This window comes from Calonectris borealis, chromosome Z (genome assembly GCF_964195595.1).
Source record: "Calonectris borealis chromosome Z, bCalBor7.hap1.2, whole genome shotgun sequence".
NCBI lineage: Eukaryota > Metazoa > Chordata > Aves > Procellariiformes > Procellariidae > Calonectris > Calonectris borealis.
The window spans coordinates 84,180,728-84,208,350 of NC_134352.1; the positions used below are offsets into that span (position 1 = coordinate 84,180,728).

A 27,623-nucleotide genomic window follows, 5' to 3' on the forward strand; every position below is an offset into this window, starting at 1 on the left:
CACAAATATGAGAGAGACACAGTGCAGTGCAATATCACCCTTGGCACTATGCTGATAAAATAGCTTTCTGTAATTAAAAACAAACCAGTGGTAACAGCGGATAGAGAAGGGAAGGATCTCAAAGTCAGGGCAGTCTACAATAGAGGACATCCAACATTAAATGAATACTGCCCTGGATCTTATTATAAAACATCTATTACATCTATTTTTACTTCCAGCAGCTGCTTGTGATAGATTTATACAAATCTGTCAATTTTCATGCTTGCTGGAACGTGATACAAATTACCCAACGTTACGAAGTTGTATTTTACTGAGCTCTTAAGTACACTATATTGAATATTCTCAGCTAATTCTTTCATAGAAAATAGTCTTCAGAATTTAAAACAATTGACAGTCTCTGCTCAGAATAGGATTAGGAAAAAGGCTGCGTGGAAATGGAATTACTTCTCACATTAAGGAAGGAATCATTAGAGCATCTGGTGAGGCTTAAATTGTGACTGTTGTATTGCTAAGCAGATTTTAAGTTAAGTGTTTCACAGCTACTTAATTTAAAAACCTATACCCTAAAACACTTTATGTAATATAAAGTACCATCTTCTTTTTAAGCTTTTTCTTCACAGAAAACGCTTTTTCGTTATGGATACTGTGGTTTATTCTCTCAGATGCTTGCACTCTGATGGCAGAACCAGAATAGGAATTTAAATATAAAAATTCTGCCTTGGCATCATGGAGCAAGCTGAGTCCATCAGTGCTGGCTAAATTTAATAATAGTGGCTAACAGACTTCATAAGGTAGGAAAAGGAAGGACAATGTATGCCTCAAAACATCCCTCTCTCATGAAATATAAGTGTTCATAAGTATTTATTCCTATTGCTTTTCTTGCTAACTGAAACTTTATAACAAATCTGTGTATTTTGAGAGGAAATCAGGTTAAAATACTTCCTTTATGGTGCTTAAGCCTGCCAGGGAACCCAAGGTTGTAAAGCTCCTGAGAAGAAAACGTTACCATACTAGCAGTAAAGTCTTACGGGAGACAGGCTGCCCCTGGAACTGACTCTTCCCGCCAGCCTGCCCACGTCCTAGCCCCACAGGACATTTCACCGTAGATTTTAATACATTTTTATAGTAGGGTCTTCTGATTTATAAGCAATCATGATCATAGTGACAAATTAAATGCCAATCGTGGTGGCCATTTTTGCCTATTGTCCAGATGTATAGTTTTATACCTGCAAAATAAGATCTTCAGTCAACATTACACATAAAAACTGAGAGGGGGATGGGGTGGGGAGGGAATCAAACATATTCTCTAACTCTCCTCTTGTTTTTCTGTTTTAAATTTAAATTCACCTCCTTCATTACAATTTCTACACTATACTAATATGGAGCGTCTGGCTACAACAAGGCAGAAGCTTAAAAATAACAGCATGGAATAATAATGGAATAATATAAAATAATATAAAATAACAGCATGGACTATATAAGAATATCATATTATATATCATATAGCCTTTTTTTTTGCTTTTTCAGTTGATGAGTACGTCCATTTTCTGTACCTATCCTTACATTATATCCAACTACAAAAATACAGCTCCAACCCTGCTGGCACCCAATGGCTGGCATAACCAGCATCCTTCTCAGCCTGCTATCCTACCACACCACAGCTGCTTGGACGTTGTTTGGTTATTATTTGTAATACTGCCCAGCTCAGATCCCATGCGAAGTCTCTCTGCTAAAAGCCATACAGAAACCAACCAACAGTAGCTACTAAGAGCTTACATCTTTGGAAGAACTAAGAGTTTTGAATATGCCAGTACTATGTGTTTGCTCTAAGGTCTCTCTTTCTATTTGGCACATTTCAAGTGTGGCTTTGTTAGTCCTTCACACAATAAAAGATAGATAATTTGACAGACAATTTCAATGTGACAGAAGTTTTCTGTCATTGACCCCTATTGCCTCCTTTCCGCATGCATCAGTGTTAAGCAACAACAGAAGTCTGTCTGCCTTCAGTAAGAATACCAGCACAATTATTTCACAACTAAAAGCAAGCAGCAATGTTAAAGTCTCATTATAACTATGCGTGTCGAGAGAGATGATGAATAAGGCACTCAAACGTCACAGCAGATTATTGAAACGTTGCATACATGCAAGTGCAAGGTGTTGCACATCCTTCCTTGGGTCCTGAGATGGGTCTTAAACATCAGGGAGTTAATTTGCCTCAAAGATGCCATTACAGATGGTAAAAACTGCATGTGAGAAGGCTGGAAAAGGCTGGTGTAGGGAGGAGCCTCACAGCACATAAAGGCTCCTTTTACGTTTCTGAGTTGTAAGGTCGAGGCGAGACGTGTGTGCAAAGGTACTGAGGTTGCTGCTTCTCTACTGATGGCTGCCACCTCTTCTGATAAGCCAGCAGACCACATCCTTAGCCTTTTCATAACCCAATTAGATCAAAATAATCCAGCTGAGCTTACTTTGAACCACGAGTTTAAATGTTGAACAGTAGATGCCCATAAACTCAGAGCATTTTGACAAAAGCCAAGCCACACAGAAATACACATGCAGTTACGCTAGATGACTACAAGATTACTGAGTGGGGGTATCAGCCGGCTGTAACAGGACTAGCAAGATAACCTCTTCCTGGCCCAAATATAACCCGAGGAACACATCTTGCTTTGGTCTGCAGAAACAGCAGAATAAAATGGAACAAAATCAGAAACCAGGAACATAGGAAAAAGCTCTGAAGTGGAAAACAAAGTGCCACACTAAAAACCAGACCACGTTTTTGAGCATCGAGGTAGCGTATCTCACACCACGCTAGGATCTATGATTTCAGAGGCCAATGTTTGCAAATGCTTGGAAAACTCAGACTTCATGTCTATGATCTGAGAAATGAAGAGAGCAGGTATTTAAGACAATGTCTGTGATACATAACGGGAAAATAGGGCGAATGCCAAGCAGGGAAAAGGTAATGGCAGAATGCATTCATCCTGGTTACTTGTCCATACTTTTACAACCAACCATTTCCAAAAGAGAAGGGGCTCGGAGAGAATTAAATCCTAAAGTGCACTGGTTTAAGAACAAAATGTATCTCTTGCTAACCCAGTCCTTTACAAAGTGTACAGACACGCAATTATCATTTATTTATTTTTGGCACACTGTCTGTACCTGACAAGCACTATAACAGTTTATTCCAGATCGCATTAACGAGGACCTTCCCAGTTTCCCTTGGAGCATGGAGCGGGGCTGGCTGCCAAGGTAAGAAGGATACCTGACGCATGATTACCTGCCTTTACAAAGTGGTCTGCAGCACAGGTACAAAATACGAAGGACCAACTTCAGTATCTGCTTCTTTAAAGTTATGGCCCTGTTTTCGAACCAGAACAGATATTGACTATTTATTACTATGCAAGCTAATAAACTTTATCACTTGAAAAGCACGGGTGTAGGTTTTATTGCCCGTATTTGTAGGGCCCTATCACAAAATGATCATTGCGTTATATCTGATGTAACAAATAGACCTTTTTCCAAATATGAAGGAAGAAGTAAAGCAAGTTGAAAATCCAGTCTGCATAGTACTTGAGAATCACCACTCAGTGCATTTTTATAATAACGTGATACATGACTAAAAAAAACCGTAATTCACACCAATCCCTGAAAACCTTCCGGTTTGAAAGCAGCTACTGAGCTGTTCTATTAAGAGAATCAAAAGTCAGAAGTTTCTCAGACAGAGAAACTAATATTTTTTTGTGCATTCAGAACAGATTCAAGTATAAAGCAAATAAGATTTATTCTGGGATTATTTAGTTACTCAGCTATCATGTTAGCTATTTAGTTCATGAGTATCTATGAAGGCATATAAAATTCAAGTTCCTCTACTCCTGAGTTTCAGTAAAGATAAGTTTTAGGAGAAGTCTATTTCTGAAGTTTTATATTTACCTGATGATCCTCTGAGCAGCATACTGATGAAGGGAGCGGAACTGCGCTGACATATTTGCTAGGGCTGCCAGACAATTTGTATGAAGGTATTTGTCCTGTCAGAAAGAAGACGAAAGAAAAAAAACACATCAAATTTTCCTTTTGATATACACTGACACCTATTGCAGGAATCATTCAAAAGACTGAGTAATATATCTGGCTTTAAAGCAAATGGTCAAAAGCATATAGCAGAAATGCAAAGTATATATACTTGGTGATGTTTTAAATATGTTTTCTTAAAATAAAGGCTTATAAAAGAGTGATTGGTTCATACAGATTTCAGAGTGTGTATGTATACACACATATGTGTATGTGTGTGTCTGCATATCTTCAGCAATGTTGATTTACAATGACATCATAGATGTAACAAATACTGAAAGACATTCTCCTCCTCTCCCTTCCTCTCTCTCCTTTTTGTAGTCTTACCCTAAAATTTTCTGCTTCATAACTCATCTTGCTATTAACTCTTTCAAAGCACTCTATATATCCCACAACTATAACCGTACGATACTTCAGAGATCTGGTCCCCTTGTTAGCATTCTTGAAATCATTTGACCAGATAAGCATTTAAATGATGGCCCTGTCAAAGTCAAGGGTTTTCACAAAACCAAACTTGTCCACTTATCCAATCCAATAGTGGTTTATTTTCCCTATTCAAGTCTAAAATATGCATTTACATAACATAACAGATTCCAAATTCTACAAATATATGCCAAGAATGTCCTCGTTTCTTCCAATTCTTTTGATCATAAAAGTGAAATCCTTACGTTTTCCAACTTAAAATATATTTAATTTTTTTTTTTGCTATTTTTTCATGTAAAAATTTCTGTGCCTTTAATTGTTGAAAATATTCAAAAGTGTATTATACCATGCTTACATGTTTGAGATAAGGTATAGAATCAAATGTTTGGAAAATGCACAAAAACAATCTGACACAAGGCTATAAAGTTTTGCTTTGCTAGAGCTCAAAAAGGTTTTAGGGCCCAGTCACTGTCCTACTTCATAAAAACACTAACAATAAATAGAGCTGAAATTCCCACTTCTGAGTAACTGAATAGAGACAAACAACCTATAAGGAATCATTTCTTCTGATCAACTTAAGGAACTTTTCCTTCTCATCTGAAGATGAGCAGTTCAGTGCCTTTAGAGAAACCTACTCAAGGAATTGAACGATAATACAGAAATGGTGTTACAAGTTCAGAACCACTTAAAATCGTGCTTAGTTAATATCGCTGATCTTCCCATTCCTTCCCTCCTGTAAATTCAGATGCCAACTGGTTGCAACAGAATGAAGAAAATCCCACACCCTGTTTGAAATTGAATTCATGCTGTTGAAGTTAGAAATCCACACTACGTGCGTAAGTGCTACACGGAACTCTTACCCTTGTCCGTGTCATGTTGTACTGGATGGTTCTTATGACGACTAGTATCAGGAGACTCCCAAGTGAGATCTCTGTTAAGACACGCTCAGCATACCAAGTGATATTTTTCAATATCTGAAAAAAAAGAACCAAGTTCTTCAGCACCGAGGTCTGAATACGAACATAAACTGGCATTCCTTAAGATAGGTAAATCAGCTTCCAGCCTCAAATGTCACCAAAACCTATTGTATTCTAAAGCAAGAATTCAAAAAAAAGAAAAAAAAAGAAGAAAAAAAAAGAGAGAGAGAAAAAAGACAGACCTCTGCAGTTTTATCACCTAGAAGATCTCACCAACTCTATCATAAGTCATGTGGAAACACACTAAGTGTAGAAAGATGATTAAATTTGGCAATCCTGTAATTTCTATGCCCTGTGCCACCACACTCCTATATTCTTTTTGATCTCACCCTTTACACTTCTTAAAAAGTCTCCAGTTCCACCCCAGCCATCTGACTAATGTTGCCAATTCCTTCCCATTTTCCCTCATTACAAGCTGGGCAAGAGGCAGCACGTACAAGCTCTGACTGATCGGCAAGAGCGCACATGCTGAAGGACGCAGGGCAGATCAACAGGTTAACTGTTGACTTCACACCGAAGCCTTTCTCGTGCCGGTGGTGAGGTCTCTTCCCATTAATAGGTTAGAGGAACTCATCAGCTAGGTTAAGAGCTTCGTATCTTTCAGTGCTCTCCACTGTCAGGGTGGACGAAGTTTACCACCATTTCTGAGTTTACTGCAGAAGGAGAATCAATCCACTCTTTCCTCTTACAGCACTCAGCCCACCAACCTGGAGTGACATAGCAAACACATGCACAAAAACCCCCTGCCTAAAAGGACTGGTGAAAATGAGTCAACAGGAACTGCCCTACAAAGATGGAGAAGATCCTCTATAAATTCAGGTTATTCTGGGTCAAAACAAAAATTTGCTTAACAAGGACAATTCCACAAAAAGTTGTCACTCTGTGTAACGGAGTGACATATAACTTGATATATTAAGTATGTTTCATTGAAACTTCATGTTCAGATGTCTTAAAAAGAATCCAAAGCCCACCAACCTCATCGATCAACTTCATTAATTAAACTCTTCTCTTAAAAAGTTATATGAAAACACTTCTGACTATATCCCTTCTTCCCAGCTCTCCTTTGGATGAGTGAAAAGAATTGTCGCCCTTCACTTTACATCATTTCTGCTTTTAGAATTCCCTCTTCCTCCGAGTAACAAGATCGCTCAGCAAAACCTCTTCTTTCTTTAAGAGAGGGGATGAAGAAGTAGCAACTGAGTTGCTATGAGGAGATATGGAGAGTTGGCTACTGAATGACTTGCAGAAGACAAAGGAAAAGGCAATGCTGGGAACTAGTTCAAGCTGCTGCTGGTTTTATACTATTTACTCCTCTGTCTAAGATATACACATTCATATAAACTGTGAGGGAAAGAATCATAATTTTATTTGTGAAAAAGAAGGGATATCTAGAAAGCAAATTTAAAATCATATGTATATATTAATTTAGCAAAATTCTGAAATATTTAAAAAATAGCACTTTCTGAATCTAAAGTCTCATAAAACCACCTAAAAAAAAGGATAATCTACGCAATGATATCTACACAGGCTTCTGAAGGAATATAATACTAAACTCTGCAAAATCTGTGGCAAAATCCGGGCCCAAAGTTTAGGCATCTCTCATTACGAAGTGCTACACCACAGCATCATCTCTTGGTTTGGTAGTGCAGGACTCTTCCACTACAACTCCACATTGCCACAGAGAAATGATTCCACATCTGAAACAACGAACATTGGTTGTACTCACACATTCAGGTAACCTGGAGAAATGGACAATCAACACATAGGTATTTAGATCTTGTTATCTATTTGTTAAAGGTGCAAATGCCTTGTCTCATTAATGGTAATGGCAAAGGGTTACTTCCTTGCTCTGATAATCAGGTGTTTACCAACAATTGTATGTCATGTTTTTAAATCATGTACTCACTTGGTTGCTAATCACTAAAAGAGCATAGAACTGGAACCCAAAAGGACACCCTGTATTTGTAGTTTCCATAATATTAAATTTGTCATTTGAAATTCTGTATTTTATATATTTAAGGGGATTAGTAATTATGGTCATGCACACTGTTCAGCTCATCAAAGGCAGTATGTTAAGCAATCTTTTCCTCTTTGCCTATATTTGAGAAGGAAACAGGGGACCAAGAGCTATTTTACTAACACAGCTTCTTCCATTCAGCCCAAAGCCTGGATCTGTGCAAACCTTTCTAAATTACAGAATCACAGAACTGTTTAGGTTGGAAAAGACCTCTAAGATCATCAAGTCCAACCGTTAACCTAGCACTGCCAAGTCCACCACTACACCATGTCCCTAAGGGCCTCATCTACACGTCTTTTAAATACCTCCAGGGACGGTGACTCCACCACTTCCCTGGGCAGCCTGTTCCAAGGCCTGACCACTCTTTCAGTAAAGAAATTTCTCCTAATGTCCAATCTAAACCTCCCCTGGCACAACTTGAGGCCATTTCCTCTCGCCCTATCGCTTGTTACTTGGGAGAAGAGACCGACCCCCACCTCACTACACCCTCCTTTCAGGGAGTTGTAGAGCGCGATGAGGTCTCCCCTCAGCCTCCTCTTCTCCAGGCTAAACAACCCCAGTTCCCTCAGCCGCTCCTCATCAGACTTGTGCTCCAGACCCTTCACCAGCTTCCTTGCCCTTCTCTGGACACGCTCCAGCACCTCCATGTCCTTCTTGTGGTGAGGGGCCCAAAACTGAACACAGGATTCGAGGTGCGGCCTCACCAGTGCCGAGTACAGGGGCACGATCACCTCCCTGCTCCTGCTGGCCACACCAGTTCTGATACAGGCCAGGGTGCTTTTCATACAGGGGAATATGAGTAGGCTATATAGTGTTGAATACTAACAGCACAGTTGTCATTGCAGATGACAACTTTTTAAATGGAACGTATTTCTTTGAAGAGAAAATTAAAAGTTGATTATAAAAGAAGACTTGAACTAGGAAGTTCTTATTATCTTCCTGATCTTTGCTTCTCTTCCATCAGTCCACTTTGGTACTGAATTTTCCCCATGGTCCCTGTAGTTGGGTTTGGAATATCAGCAATATAATCAGCCAACAGACCGCTGTTGACCAATCCTTCCGAACATGAGTTGCAGCAGGCAGTTTGATGTGTTTTACAGTATGCCTATTGCTGAATTTCTTTTCTAGTCAGCAGCCTTACTTTTTGCAGTAAGTTTAAGACAGAGCGCATGCCTCCCACAAAGCCCCATAAACTGAGCAAATGAGTTATACTACAATCTGTGAAGCGTCAAAGATCTGAAGCACGACGCTGTTTTGAGGACCCAACAGGCACTCAAAACACCGCAGTAATGCAAGTTATATTAGTGTTGCAAACGGAGAGGTTAGACTATAATTGGTTTGTCACCTACTCTGAAATATGTACTCAAAAAGCCCTGTAACCTACATATAATTCTGCTTCGTTTTATCCATCAACTTGTGCCCTTAAATCCCAAACACGTATGTCACAGGCTCTCTTTGCTTTAAGGGTTTCTTTTCATTATCAGTTGGGATCCAGTCCTCCTTCCCTTCCACACCATACTCCCACCTATGCCTTTAAAAGCATTTTTATCAGCTCCAAACACAAAGCAAAGTAAGACCTGTCCTATCAAATACACAGCACGACGACAACGAAGACCTTTGAGAAAGGCATCCAACAGTTTCTCAGGCAGTCATGACAGACCTATATGTGATTAATCAGAAACATTCAAAGCAGCAGAATTAAAAGGAAAAAAAAAACTTTTTAAAGGGAGTATTCTCATAGGACTCCTCCTTTGGGGTAGAAAAGCAGCCACCACCTTCACATACCTGATTTTCTTGGCTACCCCCAGCTTGATGCCCCCTCTAAGTGCCCGGCTGCCCAGGCCACCCACCCCGACAGCCAGCGAGAGGCACTTGCTTTTCGAGTACTCCACCGCAGAGCACCCCAAGCCGAGCTCTGCAACGGGTACTGTGGCTTTTCCCAGCATTTGTGATAGGAGTACTGCTGGCAAAAATCAGGGTATTATTTAACATAAGGCGCTGGGGGATATTATATTTCCCTTAGTATTGTGTAGGATCCTACCGTAAGTAATACTTAATAGTCAGGACATAATTACACGTACATTTGATCAAAACTCTTAGTCAATAGATTCTAAAGAAAAACCCAAGTGGAAAAAAAAGAATCCTATGGAGCTTCTTCTAGACTAAGGTAATACTTTACAAGTACTATCTTTAAAATGCCTTTTTTTGTTTTGGTTTGGTTTTTTTTAAACATTTTTTAACATTCCATGCTCTGCAAATTCCACGTGCACTGACATTTCTTTCATTTACCTCCCACCCTCATTCTCACCCTCTAACTCTGTGTCTCCTGAAGCTCTTTCACAGTACAAGAGACATTTGAAATGGCATCTTAATTAGGATTCAACTCTCTCCTCCCTCACTTTATTCCCAGCATACCTGAAAGCCCCTCTTTCATGAAGTATTTCAGAGAAGATTGCATTTGCCTATGTTGAAAGATCTTGGTGTTTTTTTGAGCAACCTCCTAAAAAGGAGGGACCTCCTAAAAGGATTCTTACGTTTTGAAAATCATGCATACAAAGGCCTATGCAACAAGAGGTACATCCCAAATATCATTACAGACTAGATACACTAAAATGAAAAAAAGATACAGCCACTGAAGACATTTGGTAGGCTCAGGAAATTCATGCTAGTAGGTAAGCTGATGCAGTTTGAGATACAGAAGGAATTTCTGTACAGTATATGAAGAAACAAAAGTTCAGATCACTGAAATAAATTAAAAAAAAAGAAAAGTATCTCTGTTATCATATACTACCTAGTACCTGACTTTTTGTCAGCACCTTCCTATTTCCCACAAGGGAGCTGAAGTGAAGCCAATGGCTATAGCCTATAGACGGGAAAACCACTGTTTAATAGCAGTGCAGTGCTGGCTAAGGTGACAAACATCCCCAGCAACAGGCTCAAGTGTGACATTTCTGGTAAACACCTCTTGCTAAAAGGGTAGAAAAATCAGAATACGGGGAAGAGGGAAAGACTTGCGAGGTATTTAAGGGAAGAATGGTCAAGGCTGAGGAACAAATAGGAAACATGAAATCACTACAAGCAAGGTTTCCACATATAGCAGGCTATGAATGGATGTGGAAACAGGTATAATTTCTGGTTATAACAAGTCACTAATTCTATTTTAAGACAAAGTGATGATGGTATAAATGAAAGCAAGTCATCCAAGGAGTTTCAGTAAACAAGGACAACTAGTTAGGACGGACAACACAGATGATTAACAGGAATAGCCTGGAAGACAAAGAAAAATCCACATGTATTTTCACAAAACAGGCAACTGAAAAGTTAAAAAGCTGTGAGTTGTGTAATTAATAGATAACACACATGAACTTCACTGCAAGAAGATACCCTGCTAGAGGACAACTTGATCATCCCGAGGCTGCTAAGCATAAACCTATGATCAGATACAGCAAGTTAGTGGGTTACCTTCACAACTGCAAAATGCTAAAGTAAGTATAGACAGTCACTTTGGTTGCAATTAGTTGTTTGTGATTTCTTAAAACCAGCTTATTTATGACCATGTGAATGTATCTGTTTTCAAGAGAAGATTTTATATAAATAAATAAATGAACCACTTTTACAACAAAAAATATTTCAAGCTGAGCACTTGAACCTCACAGAAGAAAAATATACTGTTATTTGAAGAACCGTATACGATCATTAAGTAATGGTTACATTCTGTAATATATAAATATAACAGGGATACGTTGTGGTTGCACATTTCATTTCCTGACTTCTGAATGCTTAGAGTACTGAAAATTTAACATACTTTTAAAAACAAAATATATCTATGAAAATGGGTAGTATAAAATACTATTTGTTTTGACATCACACACAACGGAAATCCAAAGCAATAGTACATAAAGGGACATATTTCCAGATGCTTATTGAAAAGAAAGAATTTTACTCAATTTGCTCTAAAGTGATACCCAAACGTTTTTTTTTCCCCTCTGAGATAAAATACACTTAACCCGACAAAAGATCAACTTACTGACTAAATCTCTAATAAGCTATTTCTTATAGTCTCTCATTTATGAGCAAAATAGCAAAGCAACCTCCTCCCACAAATAAAACGAGGCCCATGTTTCTTCCCACCCCCGTTGGCGTTATTTTGTGGGGCACATCCCTGTCCTGTACTTTACCAACCAAAGTGGAAGTTCCTTGATTCACACTATGATGGAACTCAGGAGCCTTAGGTCCCACCATGTGCTCTCTCACAAAGGGTGTCCCCACGGGACAAGAGGAATGGGACTGGAACAAGTTAGATAATGTCAAGTAGCACCTTGAGCCCTCAACACGTCTTTCTCATCCACCTGTGGCTCCCTGTGCTATGCACTAGCCTTCACCCTTCCCATTTTCCCTCCCTGTAGCCCATACCCAGCTCCTTGTCCTCCCAGACCCCATTCCTTCTCAGATCTTTCTCTTCCCAGCTTCCAACTCCCCCCACCCACACCTCGCCCATTCCAGTCTCTCATTGCAAACAACTGACTTCACCTTCTCCAGCATTCTGTCACTCTGCCCCTACCCTGCCTCTTTTCTTATTCCTTTGTTTAGCAATCCCAAATCTTACCTGTTTCTTCTTTAATTCCTATCTCTGCCCCACTGCACCCATCCCATGTTCCTTGTGCAGCCAGCCACAGCCTCCTTCCAATTTCTCCTAATTGTTGTCACGTCAGGCTCCTGTTCCTATATGCCTTCTTCAGACGTGTAGACGTGGTGCTTAGGGACATGGTTTAGTGATGGACTTGGAAGTGTTAGGTTTAGGGTTGGACTCGATGATCTTAAAGGTCTTTTCCAACCCAAATGATTCTATGTGGCTTCAACCATCGCCAGGCAGCAACAGAAGGATCACTGGGTGCACAGTCCCATCCCACAGGAGCTGGAAGCAGCACTTACACAAGCTTCAGCTTGTCCCTACGTATCTCAACCGATACGTGCTCCCTGGGCAGGGGGGGATGCAAACAGCCCGGCTGGCTCTGGCAGCAGCAAAATGAGAATATTCAATCACCGTGGACATCAGGCCACCTCCGGCTACGTATCTGCTGTGCAGATGGAAACTGACTGCCCCGCTTCCCCCCGAGATTTATAGTTTGGTCAAATTTCGTCAGATTATAGGCAGCAAAGCCCTAGCACAAAGACTACTTTCCAAATTTCAAGTTCCTAATGCAAAACATGAGTTACCAGAGCTTGTTAAAGAACACATTGATGGTTGTAACCACGGACAAGACATGTTCACGACCTAGTCTCACCCCAGAAATGGCCAATGGTTCTCACTGAAACTTTAAAAACACCAATCCTGGAAAATGACATTCGCTGAGACAACTATGCCTTGGAATAGTACCTTACTCTTAAAAAAAAAAAAAAAACAAACCTCAAAATTCCAAGTTAAAAAGTTCCATAATAGGCCCTGTCACCTCTACTCTCCTCTCCCCCATACTGAAGAAAGCAACCATAGCAGGGAAGCAATGAAATGCCTATTTAAAAAACAACAGCAACCACCACCATCCCTCACCTGGTTTTGGGTTTCAGAAGCATGAAAGATGAAAGTACCTTAAGTTTCAGAATCATCTACCTGAAATCAGTGCCACAATTCAAACAATCTTATTGGTTTGCAGATAAAAAGGGAAAAAAAAAACCCAAAAAGCTCAGACCTGGGGTGGTCTTGCAAGAATAATTAAAAAAAAAAAAAATTAAGAGGTTTTGATTAATTGCTCTTTTTCACACCAGGACACCTACAACTCAGGGTGCAAGAACTGCAGATGCAAAGAACAGGAACTCAGTTCTATATATACCGAGCACTGAGATTCTCAGTTTCCTTTAACATTGCTTGTGGGATATTTCTTAACGCAATAAAAATAAACAGAGTTAAATTGTGATTGACAGTCTATCACTCTTTACTACAGCATAAAGTACTATAGTAGTACAATAGGTTACTGCTACATAAAGTATTATATGATGTTATTTTGACATCCGATGTAATTTTATTTACAGTTTCATAAATCAGAGAAGAAAAATCACCAATACGTGTCCCCTTTAGGGAATTCTTGCATTTATTCCTTTACTCTGTTGTTGTTATTATTATTAGTGAAAGAAATTGAGCTCTACGTGGTTACAGGGACCTAACTGCATTAAGCCAATTGCAGGAACAGGACCTATGGTTTTGATCATATTTTCCAGGCAGTTAAGACCACATTCATTTTAAACAAAAAATGCTTCAGCAGTCAAAAAGAGTTTCTGTGGTTTCCTGAGCTCTTTACCAGTCGATATAATCACAAGATTTATAAAACTGTGCTTACTAAAATTAATCTCAAAAATCAATAAATAAATGTGGGTTAAATACCACAAAGGAAAATAGCCCATAAATGGACTGTACAGTCATGCTTCTTATAAGAACAGTACACACGCTACACAGCAGCAGAGAGAAAAACAGGCTGACTTAAAATATATCAAATCCTTTTTTTCTTCATACTTTACCCAAGTGATGGGGAAAAAAAAGAATCCTGCTGTAATTGCTAAAATTTGATAAATACTGGCAGTGAATAAGAGTTTCATTCCAGTTGTGTAACTGACGCTAGATGTTCACATTTTACAGAAATACCTATACAGCTTTCCTGCCTCCATTCATTTTGCTGCCCTATAACACCCTCTCAGCCTCTAGAGGATGTGTTATTAATATTTAAGAAAGTATGAGACTAATTTATTTCTTTATACTGTAGTTTTTGAATAGTAACTTGGTCATTCATACCTGGAAACATCCATTTAAATAATTCAAAAGATGGGTGAGGGGAAGTGATTTATCAGTATGATTTTGAATCCTTTTTCCACAAAGTGGGGCACTAACTACACTTATTCCCCATCATGGGATCTGTGGGAACCCACTACCCAAATATCCATTCCCCAACATTTCACAATGCAATGCTCACATTTGTATTTTGATATCCACATCCCTCTGTAAAGTTCAGGAATGCCATAGATAAGAAGGTAACTTTATTTTTTGAAGTATAACAGAAAGTGGTTTCTCTATAGATAAGAAATCCTTTCTATAAGAAATACTTAAGAGTTGGTATCACATTCATCAACTCTCTTGTCTATACCAGTTTATTTAGGTGACTTTCGGAATGCACAGTTGAAGCTTTGAACAAGGGAAGACCTCCTCTTTCTCCTTCACTGCATCCAATCCATCCACGTGACACCAAGATTAAGAGCAGGGGCAAGAAAAAGCCTTCAAATTCAATAAGAAAAGCGCTGTGAGGGTGGAAAAGCATTCTGCTTAGCCTCCAAGTTCGCTCTCTCCTTCAGCATGAAAACAAGCCCCCAGTCCATCAAAGAATGGAAAAAAGGGTAAGAGAAAGAATAGTAAGGAAAAGAGGAGCACAGGAGGAAGAATTAGGGTTATTCCATATCTATCCTCTGCAGTGTCCTAGCACTCCATTGGCTTTTGACAGTAAAAGTTTCCATTTTCACAGGTTTTTCTGCAGTAGGGCTGGCAGGAGAAGTTCACATAGACAGGCCTGCAGGCTCAGGCACCTCACAGCCACCTCTCACTATTTAGCTAAGAAGCAAAACTAGCAAAACTCTGGCCACATAACGCTATTAATGAATGGATGCTTCTCACCAGACATTATGGAGTAGGAAAACACAACCACAGAGTAAAAGAGAGAAGCAGTTAGTGAAAAACTGAATTAAAATCAAAGATTAAATTGAGAAGAAGACGGAAGAAGCAAAGGCAGGACTGAGAAAATCAATGCAGGGTAAAAGGAACAAGGTGGGGTTTGGTTTTGGTTTGTTTTTATTAAAATGGAAGTAGTACACTAACGTCCACATTGCACAGAAAAGGCTACAACTATATTGGCAGGGTTAGCCGCAAAGACAAGAATAAACTGGACAAGAAAACTTGATTTATGTTTTCACTCCACAGCTGGATCCTCATTACCAATTTTAGGGAAGTCTTCCACTTTTACTTATCCAGTAAGGAATTTATTGAAAGACCATGTGTAAAGCCTTAAAAATGAATGAAGAATGATGGAGGAAGAGACTGAGGCAGGAGTGAAACCTTGTCTGCTGTACTCTAACCCTCAACATGCTCAATTAAGGGAGAAGTTAAATGACTTTGTGATATGGAACCCAAAAATATACATCACACACGTACATGTATGGTGCGTACGTATAGATTCAAGGCACACAAGGGTGAAGCAGAAGAAAGCTTCAGGAAAATGTTGTTTCAGTCATCTGCATGGTTACTATAGGTGCTCCTCCTAAAAGCTGCTTCCTAAAAGGTACTCCCAGGAAAATGCATATAAACATCATCTCTTCTTGCTTTCTACATGCAGAGCTATAGGAAATAGTCTGAAATTTCAAAGAGTAAATATGGTAAGTCTCTACCGCTTGGCACCAAGAAAAAAATGCCAGTTCCCTCCAAAACAGGCTGGAAATTTCCCTGGGAGAAGAGTTCTGTTTAGATACCTTGACACTTGCTTCCAGACTTTCATATTTCATTAAATTCACACAACCCCAAAAGAGAGTTTCCATGTCCCAGTCAAAAAATTAAATAAAATCAGTGCAGACAACTTCTGCATTATCGTAGCTTTAGAAGCTAGGAAACTAGAACATAATTGTCCAAGGGATTCTCCAGCACAGATGGTCAAGGCCCATCAAAGCTAGTCAAAATTTGGATCATATTATACAGACAACATAAAATAGATATTAATCTAGCAGAAAGACAGAAAAAGAAATGCCAAGTAAGGAAATAACATTCAGTCTGGAAAATAAAACTCCAACTAAAAGCTCCTCTCAGCTGCATCAAACTGGTTAAGCAAAGTTTTTCAAGAGAAATAAAAAAGGTTTTCTGTTTTTCTCTCTCTTCCAGCCTCTCCACTTCCATGACAAACATTCAGCATCTTTGAGGCAGCCTGCCTGGCTATTACTACATTAATCTGTAACAGGAAACACCAAAAAAAGACAGAAAAAGAGGTATATGCAGCATCTCCTCTACAAGAGGGAGCCCGTTTGTTCACTTCACTCGGGCAGGTTTTGAAATGGCTCTTCTAACTTCAGGTTACTAGTCCTTACAGAAGAAATACACATATGCCATCAAATTTGGATGAACACATACAGCCTCTGCTGAGGAAACAGATATACAGATGTATCTTTATAAAAATAAATATTTAAACGATGTTTAGAGCTGAAGAATTATCTACCAAAACAACAACTCACCACTTCATGAATGGATCGGTTGAAGCCATCATCCTCTGTAAGGATCAGCAAAATGATAAGAGCCATGTAAACATGGTGTGAATTCCTTTCCTCAACGTGGTACAGAATTTCAAGAATTGGCAGAACCTTTAGGGAAGGAAAAAACGTGTGCATTAGTTTAGTCTTCAAATACCTCAGACAATAAACAGAGGAGGCTCTAAAGCTCCCGTGCATCACCCTGCCCCTTAACAATATCATAGCAATTCCTCCCTCTTGAAATAACCACCCCTAAATAGTGACGTACAGTGTTCAAACACCTTCCATCTGTTTCATTCTGTCTCCACAAGGGAGTCTAAATAAATTCTTTCTTGTGGTCAGACATGGAATTTCAATTTCTAATAAATGAGATTTCCAGCCATACCAGTTACCATAGGCTCTGAAAGCTTTAGTTGCCCTCTAGACTACGGGAAAATAAATTGTTAAACAAGATTTTCACCAGTTCAAGCAGGAAAACAATTGTTTCTAACCATTTGTGCTACCACAAGCCTGGTCTGAAAGGGCTTTCCTCATCAAATACAGCCAAGCATATCGGAGCTGAGGTGCACAGAGGCATTTTGAGACCTGAAACTCAAACCCCATTTTGGTGTGTGGAGGTAATCCCAGAAAAGAACCAGTTTGGGTTGAGTTAAGACTAGAAAAGGCCTGTTTTTCCAATTCTAGATAATATGCAGCCAAAGAGAACTGACATTATGATGAGAGTTCAGCCCAAGGTCTTGCAACATTTCCACCAGGATGAACAGCTTAAGCCAAAGTCTTGCAATAATAACGAAAATGAGATTTCATTGCAACAGCAAGCATACCTGAATGCTAGTCTAAAGTTAATCCAGATGCAAACGTTGTCTCTCTACCAACTGAAAATTAGCTTTCCACTGGCTCAGTACAACGTGGCTTCCCCGGGCTGCAGAAATAGGCCTAAATCGCAAAATACCCTGGAAAAAGGAACTGGAGAAAACTCTCAATTCCAAGATAGCGGATGAGATGCAGAATTCATTCCAAGAAGCTTCTAGACACCTAAAGACTTGCTGTTTTTCAAAACAGGCCGAGTGCAGCAGGATGAATCATGTGAAACCTATTCTGGTGAGCGGCCAGGACACCGAGTGCTTCGCAAGCCTCTGAAGTTACCAGAATGTTCTCTTACAATCAACCAGTCCCAAAACAGTTGGAACATATTAAACCACACAACAGTTTCTATTAAAACCAATGAGATTGATTCATTAAAACCAATGATTGATTGCTACAGGCCACAAAACCTTTTGAAGATGCTTTGGCCGGGGTCAAGACAATACCACAACAAAAGCAGAGGGAAAAAATATTTACTCATTGCAAACATCCTTCCTTTACCATTTCAAAGGATCCCTCACAAACCTCTCTCCCCAGCTGAAACTGGAGTCGATTTCTTTGTGTTTTGTGAATATAAGTCTTGAGAGTAAGGACCAGGTTTTCCCTGGAATATCTACTTAGCATATAGCAAAAAAACATTAGTCCTTTTCCTTGGATGGGGGAAAAGGGAGACAAACATCACTGCATTAGTCCACTGTTCAAATTATTTCCATCTCCAATATTTATACTGCACGTAGCTTTGCATTGCATAAGCTCAAAGGGATTTCCAAGTCCAAGTACTGTGATAAGCTGCATATAGCAGGAAGCAATATAAAGCTACCGAAGAATTGCATTTACAGCTTGACTTTGCAGGGACAACAACAAAAGCCTTTCTGAAGTTAACCAGTGGAACAACTTCTTAGTTTTTAAGACAGCTCCCAAATAGCTGTGTCTGTTAATTTTTACAGCTACTCAAAATTGAATATACTGCCTTATAAAGTACATGCCTTGCACTCCTTCAACGTAACTGTGATCCCGTCTGGTTAGTGCTAAATAATACCATACAAAGTACCCTGGCGAAACGTATTCCTTCAGAACAGCCCAACGTATCTCCTCTGCCTATGCACATTAATATTAGGTCAAACTGTAGCTGAAAAAGTGCATTTGTATTCCTTAAGTGCTCCAAGTCCTAAAAGTGTGTTGCTACAAACAACATTAAAAAAGCATACCTTGATTCTGACATTGAGACATTATAGACATTTCCATATGAGCCGATACGTGAAAGTTCTCTTACCAAAATTTCATACTAGCTACTGAAATCCCTCTCACTCTGAAGAATGATCTGGCTCTCCAGATCACTGCAGTCAGTCCTCCTGCCCCAAACACACCTCGAAAACTTTCGAAACCCCCTCCCATCTCCGCTCCTCTGGCCACATTTTCCTTTCCACTCCTCTTTCAGACTTCTCTCCATCTACATACCGGACCAAACTCAAGGAGGAGGTGAATGGCAACTTAACTCTCTCTACCTGCCACTTCCCTGCATCTTCAAAAGGTTTTGTGGCCTGTAGCAATCAATCATTGGTTTTAATGAATCAGATGAAATCTGATTCAATTCATACAGTTTCTATCACCCTTCCTCCTCTGAACACTTTTTCCTTTGTACACTGATTGCTGAGGTTCACACACCTTTAGGACAAGTATTACTGTCCTCAGAACAAAAACTATTTGACTAGCCACCACTTAAATAAAAAAGAGTTAAGATATAAGACTAAATTAAAATTTTAATTATGTTAAAATTTATCTAGAATTGTAACCAAAATGCACTTCTACACTTTTATGTTACGCACATACATTAAAACTTTTATATCTATCTTCTTATGCACTGGCATTGCCCAGCCACATACTGAGAGGACAATAATTGCTTCTTTTTGTATTGCTGGCCCTTTTATTCACAGTCATTAAACTATCATTACTGGACTACTAACACTCCTCCATCAGGAGCAGCTTTTAACTGGCAAGACACGGCCACCATTAAAAAGTTACTTTTAATCCCCAAAACAAGGGGCAGGTAAAGATAGACACTGAAAAGTGCAGGTGCTATATTCGGTCCAAGGTCAGGAACAGTTTCCCCAGCAGAGTTTTAAAATAGCTTGTCTTTAGTATACCACAAAATACAAGACCGCATAGCCACACGAGTAACCTGCTTAAGCCAAATTTATACCACAGGAAAAAATATTGCTGTACCATCAGTTAAAATAAATACATCATCACATACATTATTTCAGTCCAGACATGTTGAGAACAACAAAATGTACAGCGTACAGCAGTGCTGCGCAGCTCAGCAGCCAAAGCAAACACATTCAACAGAAATAGCTTATTTTTTACAAACAGATATCTCACTGGCAGTTTTACCTGCAATATGGATGTTAACTGCTCTTACAAACAGAAGGCGGCTCAACGTTCTCCCATCCACAGACCACAACACTACGCTGATGAAAAAATTTGCTAATTGACCCCTATTTCACCAGTCTCACCACTTTCTGGAGATTCCTTGCAAGTACTTTCAATAAAATAGCCAAATTCCAGATGTGAACATCCCTAACAGCATCAGATATTTAACCCAATTATTTTATAAAATTATACAAAGTGACATGCTGTAAGATATGGAAGACACACAAACATCCTATTCATTCCACCAAGCAGAATATTATTGTAAGAGCAAAAAAGATGCATTGCCTTACTAATGATAAAGCATTATAAAGCACAACAGAAAATGAAGATATTTATAGATAACTGACAGAGGTAGATTCATACACAAATGAGGAAGCAAGCTGAGACATTATCTATTACAACAGTTACCAAAAACACACTGAATCTATTTACAAATTAAACTGAAATTACAAAAGAGCAAAGACATTTCAAAATCCCCTAGGAAATGTCACAGAACATCTGCTAGTGATGCTCCCTGGGCACTAAAACCGGGAAATATTAAAATAGGGGAAAACACAGCAAATGTGATGCACTGAATGCAGTGAAACAGGAACAACCTGCAAAACCCCTAAAACTTTTAAGATGAGCACTCAGCTGACTGCTGACCTGATCCCTCATATAGCACAGACTCTTACACTTCACCCAACTGCCTCTGTATGAAGAGGCCACTAACTTATGCCATGTTCCTCCAAAAAGTCATCCACCCTTATTCAAAGATATCCATAGATATCCACTGTTTTGTCTCTGAATTAATTACCTTAAGTGTTTTGCTCCCATATCTCTAAGTTGTGGGATTTAGTTCTCCAGGCTTTAGTTCTTATTACACCTCTCTGCAAGCGAAGAGTCCTTTCTGTTCAAGGCTTTCCCCTTGTGAAGGCATGTACACATCCTGATGCTTCTCAAGCTCTTTTCTGACCAACTGAGTAGTTAGCTTTCTAAGCTTCTCACAGTTTTGTTGTTAATTTTAAAGCAAAAAAAAAAATGTTTCTCTACACTCTCTCCATTTTTCAATAGCCTGTAAATATTTTATGAAGTATGGTAGTACACGACCAGAATAGTATGCAGCATGTTAGCACCACTCTTGCAGTTGCCATATAGGGAAGGAAATAACCAGCTCTGTTACTCCTGCCCCTTCGTCTCATTTACAAGCCCAAGACTGAATTAGCCTTTTTCACCACAGGGTTGTAATTAGGAGATCGTGATTTCTTTGTCCAGTAACCCTCCCACCCCCAATCCTTTCTGTGTCTGGCTCAGCCTGCATTACTAAGCAATTAAGATTGCTCCTCTCAGTTGGCTGCTGCTCATCCTTACCTGCCAGCCTGCTAAAAAACAAGAGGATTGGACAAAGATGTCAGTAATGTGTCAGTAGTGATCACAAAAAGCAACAGCATGCATGAAGAGTAAAATGAGAGCAGACCATTTCAAATTTTGGTATTAAAAAAAACAAATCGAACATGCTTTTCAGAACATCAATAAAATCAAATGAATCAAACAGACTTTGCAGTGATGCTCTTCTCAATTTTCTCAGCTTTTCCCACAAAGTGTTTAATGTTGCTGATTATTTCTGCGATTCTGGGATTTTCTGATTTTTTTCTTTTTTTGAGGGTGAGGAAAGATAGGTGATAATATATGGAAGTATCCCACATTGCAGAGCATCTGAGTATCTGCATCCAGAGTTGTTCTGACACATGCACCTCATGCTTTTTCTGGAAGTTTTACAATATATCAAACATCATAATTATAAAACAATGCACACACCTAACCTTTATTTCTCTAAAGATAAACTGATACAGTTAGCAGCTGTGAAACATGTCATATCACATACCAACAGCCCAGAAAATCAAATATGACCATTTGTTCACAGAATTCATGCAAAATGACTCAGCCCTCACCTAGATAATCTGCAGCGGACTGCACAGGAGTTCAGTCTTGAATCAATTCAATATCAACCATCTCACCCGAGTTTGCCAACAGTGGCGTCTATCAACTCTGATTTTAGCAATACATCTGCTAGAACTTGGACCGAGACCAAACTCATTCCATATCTGCCATCAAACAGGCAAGGGATCTAATTATCTGGCAAGATTTCAAATGTTAAAATGGAAAGGGTTTTCTATTCCGTTACCAATTCCCCTAGACAGCCATTACCTTATTAAAGGAATACTTTTTAATACGTAAGATTTGTTAAAGTGGTTTGTGACATTACTAAATGTAGTGGGGCGCATAAGCTAATTTATAACCTACAAAAACTGCACCAGGTGTCTGTTATATTGGTTATTAATCACAATCCTATTTAAAGCAGCTAAAAAGTCACTACAGTTGCATTTCTATAAACTCTGTCAGCTGCTCCTTGAGGAGCTTCAGCTTCAGGTCAACCCCGTAAGACATTTGGCATATTGGTCAAGTTACAGCTCATTTTGTTAACTATTATCCCTATACGCACACAGTAAGCTCGTGTAACTTTCTGGCCTGAATATCTAAAAAAGAAAAATAAAATAATGAATAGAATGATATCTGCTACCAGTTTCTCCACACCACGCCCAGAAGTCAGCAAGTTTGACCTGGATCAGACAGTGGCATTGAGAAAGAGGGAATCAAAGACAGCCTGGTAGCTTTAGCAGTACTATCTTTTACTGCAGTGACATTTTTAGCATCATACTCCTGAGATGACAAAATAAAAGTGGTTAAACGAGCCAGAACTGGTGAATAAGTGAGCCAGAACCTACTGCCCCCACCGCACAACAGGGGACACTGGCAGCTGGTGACACCCAAGCTTCCAGGACCCCTCGTGATGAGTACAAGGCAAGCAGAGCAATACTTACAAGATTTTCTATGTCCGTTCGTGCCAACACATATGTCCGTACATTGCTGTTTTGATGCAGAAGCATGTATAAAAGAAGAGTCGCTTGATCAGATTTCTGCTGCTCACACAAAGCTGTGTATAAACTGTTAAAATTAATCTGGAAAGCGTGTGGATTTGATGATGAAAAAGCAGTGTTATCTGAAACAAAGAAATTAAAAAAAAACAATCTTTAAGAAATACATTTACCATCCAGCTATTTGTTAACTTTATAAATGATCTCTCCGTGAAATACTTTATACGGACACCACAGTAAGGAGGAAACAAAAATCATCCATGACTCTCATCACCCATGGTCATAAACCTTAATAGGGTCTCATGAAGCTTCAGTTGTGCCAAAAAGCTGAGGTTGTTCTCCCACATGAACTCCAGTAGGACCCCTGCATCTGCACAAGCCACTCATCTTTTTTCATAAAGCTATTCTGTTTGTCCAAATGGCTTCCGCTGGTAGAAGGGAAGGCAATCCCAGGAGCTGCTGCAAGGAGGGCAGCTAGGGTGTCTTCTCTGGAACCGATGTACTGATGATTCACGTGTTTCCAAACCCTGCACCCCAAACTCCCAGGTTTAGTTCACTGGCATCAAGGTGGAGCATCTCCTATCTATCTCTTGGCATGACGGGGCAGATGCCCGTAGGTCAAGACTATCAGTATAGGTGTCGTCAGGACTTTAAAGATGTGTGTGTGGTGGGGAGTTTAGTGGGTTAATTCAAGTGATTTAAAACACCACATCATATGGTCTAACATCCCTCAAAGTAACAGCAGTTTGTTCGTGTTCACAATATAATCTGTGCCAGAGCTGGAAGTGAGAACAAAACAGATTTTTGTTCACAGAACCTTTTCACAAGAAGCTTTACCAGCTTCAGCAAAAACATCCATCAGCACAGATCTCTAACATCTAGGAATTTCCAGTGGAAATGGAAAAAGCAAGTGTGACAGTCAAGGCACTCATACTCATGTCAGAAAGCCAGATTCGTGTCCTTACTCAGCCTCCAGATCTCCCCAAGTCAGAGATTTTGCCTTTGGTGTCTTTACAAAAAACCTTTGAGAGTGCAAGGTTTTGTTTCAGTGCGGAGCAGGTACATTTCTCAACTCCCAAAAATCTTCACAGAAATTTGTATAAAGTATTCTCCTGTCCAGCTCTGTTCAAAAACATCCATTCAAAGCATGCATCTTCTGTGACGACACATGAAGTAGGACGAGTCTGCCTTTTTGAGCTGATTTACTTCAGCATCCTGGCAACTGAATACAAAGGCTATCTTTGCTGAGCACACAAACAAGCTATGCATATGAGAAAATTACAGCAATTTTGTGGCAAGAGGATATTCTGGGAACAACAGCAGTTTGGATACTCAAGTATACTAAAGGTCTGGACTTAAAAATTTCCGTATTACTATAAACAAGATGTCCAAAGTTGAAGAATTTAACTAAAATTCCTTTGTTCCCACAATAACAGACTACAGGCTTCTGAATTATTGTTTATTAAAAACGCCTTAACTTAGGAAAGCTCTGCCGTATAAAACAGCGTGACAATACTACTACTGCTGCACAGTGATTTGTGGACAGAAGGGATTTTTAAGGAGAGGAAGAAAAGACTCAGAAGGATAAAGGAAAAAAAAACAATGCAAATTTCAAACCCTGCTTTTTTACAAGTCATTTTACAAGCAAGTGGTATTACGATAGCCGGCATGCTAGGCAGCAACAATTGCACTTCATCCAAATCTTCCTTCTTCCTCAAATCCCAAAAGATTTCTCAGATATTATAGACTGCATCACCACGGAAAACAGTGACAACAGTGTCACCACATGTGTGCCCATGGGAAGCAACCGTGAGCCAACACAAATTTGGCTCTTAAATGAGTATTCCCATGGTTTCCTACCAAGCTTTTCCACTCTTCTGGAGAAATCTCTATACTGGTAGGGACTGATCACACAAACAGTCCCTACACCCACCGAGATGTGGGTGTCTCGCTTTCCCCTTTCTTTTTAGCCTGTATTCTTAGCAAAGTTTCAAAATAGCTTTCAGTATGGAAGAACGTGGTAGTTGTCACTTATTTTGAACATCATCTCCACCCTCTTTGGAAGGAAAAAGTGCTTGGAAGACCTGCAGGAGCCCCACAGGAGCCCTGGCTCCCACTGGGTTTCTGGGGACCCGTCGGAGACGGCGTGCCGGGGAGCCGCTGCTTCTCTTGGCCTGGGCGAGGGGCGACGGCTCCAGCCATTCAGCTGAACTCAGCAGGCGGCACTGGAGCAAACGCTTCTCCTTTCTGCAGGAGTCGGGAGGCACTGCCACACACGCGGAGGCGAGACGCAGCCCATCGGCGACGGAAACCCTGCCGCTCCCCAAAACGACGTACCAACAGGCAGAGGAGAGACCGAAGCCTGGTTTTTCTGAACTACCGTTTCTGCTCCCACGCCCCCTTCAATCACTGATCGTGATTATGGACCGATTGGTTTAAAAACGTCACGCTTCAGGCGGGTGTTTCTCTTTACTAGGGAAAATTTGGGTGTAGACAGCAAAATCAGATCAATTCAATACGCTCTATTAAGCGGCAACCTGATGCCACAGTTCCTTAGCTGAGGAGTGTCCACTGACTTTCAAGCTTCACTTCTGTGGATGTTTAAACTGTGCCACTTATATTTATAGCACTTCACTGTTAGTTTTATTAAAGGATATTTAAAAAACTGTTAAAAAAAAAATCTAAACAGTATTAAAGAAACTTATCAGCAACAGCAGCATATCCTGTATTATTCTACAGAACATTAAACTGACCAACAGAAAAATTAAACTATTCTAGACCATGTAGAATAAAGAAAACTATCCTGAATTTTATTAGTTCTGTCCCAATTAAATTATATAAATTACTTCAACAAAAAGGCCAGTTTTCATTTTATAGTCACATACTATAGATCATTATGGCAGTAACCAGCCTTTCTTTTTCGTATCATTCTCCTCTTACCAGCCCCTCAGAATGTTCACAGGAATCAAATCTAAGCTCAGATTTAAGCTCAGTTATATGAATATTGCCAGTGGAAACAAGTTTACGGGAAACAATAAGTCATTCTATAAAGTACACATCTAGAGAAAATATGGTTTTTCATGCTACTTTTGATATAGAATAAGTTCTTTTAAAATTTTATGATGATACATGTGTAACGGTTTTCAATGAAACACATTAATAGTTATTGATGACATTAAACAAAGTTAACCAAAATAGAGCATTCTCAAGTTCTCAGTTAGTTTAAAAAACCCCCAAAACTGTATCAAGAATTTGATCTCAATTGCCAGTAAACAGTATCCAATAAATCAAAGGGGCACATTAGGACACTAAGAATTCTTGAGAACAACCCTCCATCCTAATATCCAAAAAAAATTTCCTAGGTGAAGGTAAAATGAATTTACAGCTCAACCTGCTAAAAACTTAATGGTTAAAGAAATATAAAAACTCCCTCCAAATAAAATGAATAACTTGGAGTATTGATGTGGCTTCACAGGTTATCATGCAGCTGCTGAGCGGTGCCGAGTAGTTCTGTGCATGCTGCAACCTGCATAAAGCCAACGAAAGGTAAAACTCAACGGCTAAAACTGGACGAGATTTAAGTGTATGGATGAAATATATATGAAAACAAGCACACTGCCTGCAAGCTGAGCTATCTAGACAGTCCAAGCTGTGTTAGGGCATTACTGTGTCCCAAGCAAGACCTCTGAGCAGGGCACTGTCAGTACAGCACTGCACCTGCAGTTACCTGATATACGGACTGGAACCAGCCTTCTCAAAAACCAGGCAAGCACTGAAACAACTCTGAAACTTTCCTTGTATACAGGTCTCATCAAAGTGTTTACATTAACCAGCTTCTCCTCATATTTGCAATACAAGAATACAGTTAGCAAATCAAATTGCTTGTCTTAGCTCCAAGGAACATGATTGCAGCTAAACAGAATTTCGAAAGTGCTACAAAGTTTTAGGGGACTCCTGCAGACTCTTGGGTAACCGACCTACTTATAGGTCAGTTTTATTTATATTTTATGAAATGATGAAGCTTTCTAAAATTTATCAAGTCTGAAGGAAAGATTATCCTTCTCCCCCTGCCCCTTCAATTAAGTTCCAGCAGCTGAGGAACTCCACCACAAAACTCCCACAAGAAAATGTACTATCACAGCTCTTCCACAGGCTGGCCGGAGGGAAAACAAGTTTTGGAAAGAGAACCTCTAAGTAGTCGCAGCAACTTAACATTTCATTTTCATCAGTTCATGCTTAGAAGTAAGAACAGATACAAACCTTGCGTGTTCTTGAAGGACATAATAGCTTGCCTGTAGGGATTCGGCGTATCTGGAGCGTCGGTCAGATTAGCCAAGACCAGCAGAAGCAGCAGACTCTGGTTAGCAAGAGGGGAACACTGCTCCACCTGTGGCGTTGGTTTACTCCCTACCCCGCCTAGCGTGAAGACCGTCCACAGGCCAGCTAGAGAGAAAAGGCAAAAAATATTATGTTTGTTCACTTTTTTATCTTTTCACTAGAGGAAAAGATAGCATCTGACACACAGGTAGGGAGAAGAGGGAAAAACAATTCACCCCGGGTCTGGCTACTTGATTTCTCAAAATGAAATTTCAGGAGTCACACAGCAGTAGGCATGGAGAGGTGAGAATTGAAAGATTACTGGAAATTCAAGAAAATTAAGTC

At 39.6% G+C, this 27,623-nt stretch overlaps 1 protein-coding gene across 8 annotated transcripts in view; it reads right to left on the minus strand.

The window, feature by feature from the left end:
- Window positions 1-27,623, minus strand: part of LOC142075247 (dymeclin) — a 222,356-nt gene that overhangs the window by 108,121 nt on the left and 86,612 nt on the right. For all 8 annotated transcript variants that reach the window (XM_075136337.1, XM_075136338.1, XM_075136340.1 and 5 more), the window contains 5 exons: window positions 27,222-27,404; window positions 22,908-23,086; window positions 16,738-16,863; window positions 5,355-5,468; window positions 3,934-4,028 (listed from right to left, as the gene is read on the minus strand). In XM_075136337.1, coding sequence (XP_074992438.1) covers window positions 3,934-4,028; window positions 5,355-5,468; window positions 16,738-16,863; window positions 22,908-23,086; window positions 27,222-27,404 — 697 coding nt within the window. The remainder of the gene's footprint in view (window positions 1-3,933; window positions 4,029-5,354; window positions 5,469-16,737; window positions 16,864-22,907; window positions 23,087-27,221; window positions 27,405-27,623) is intronic.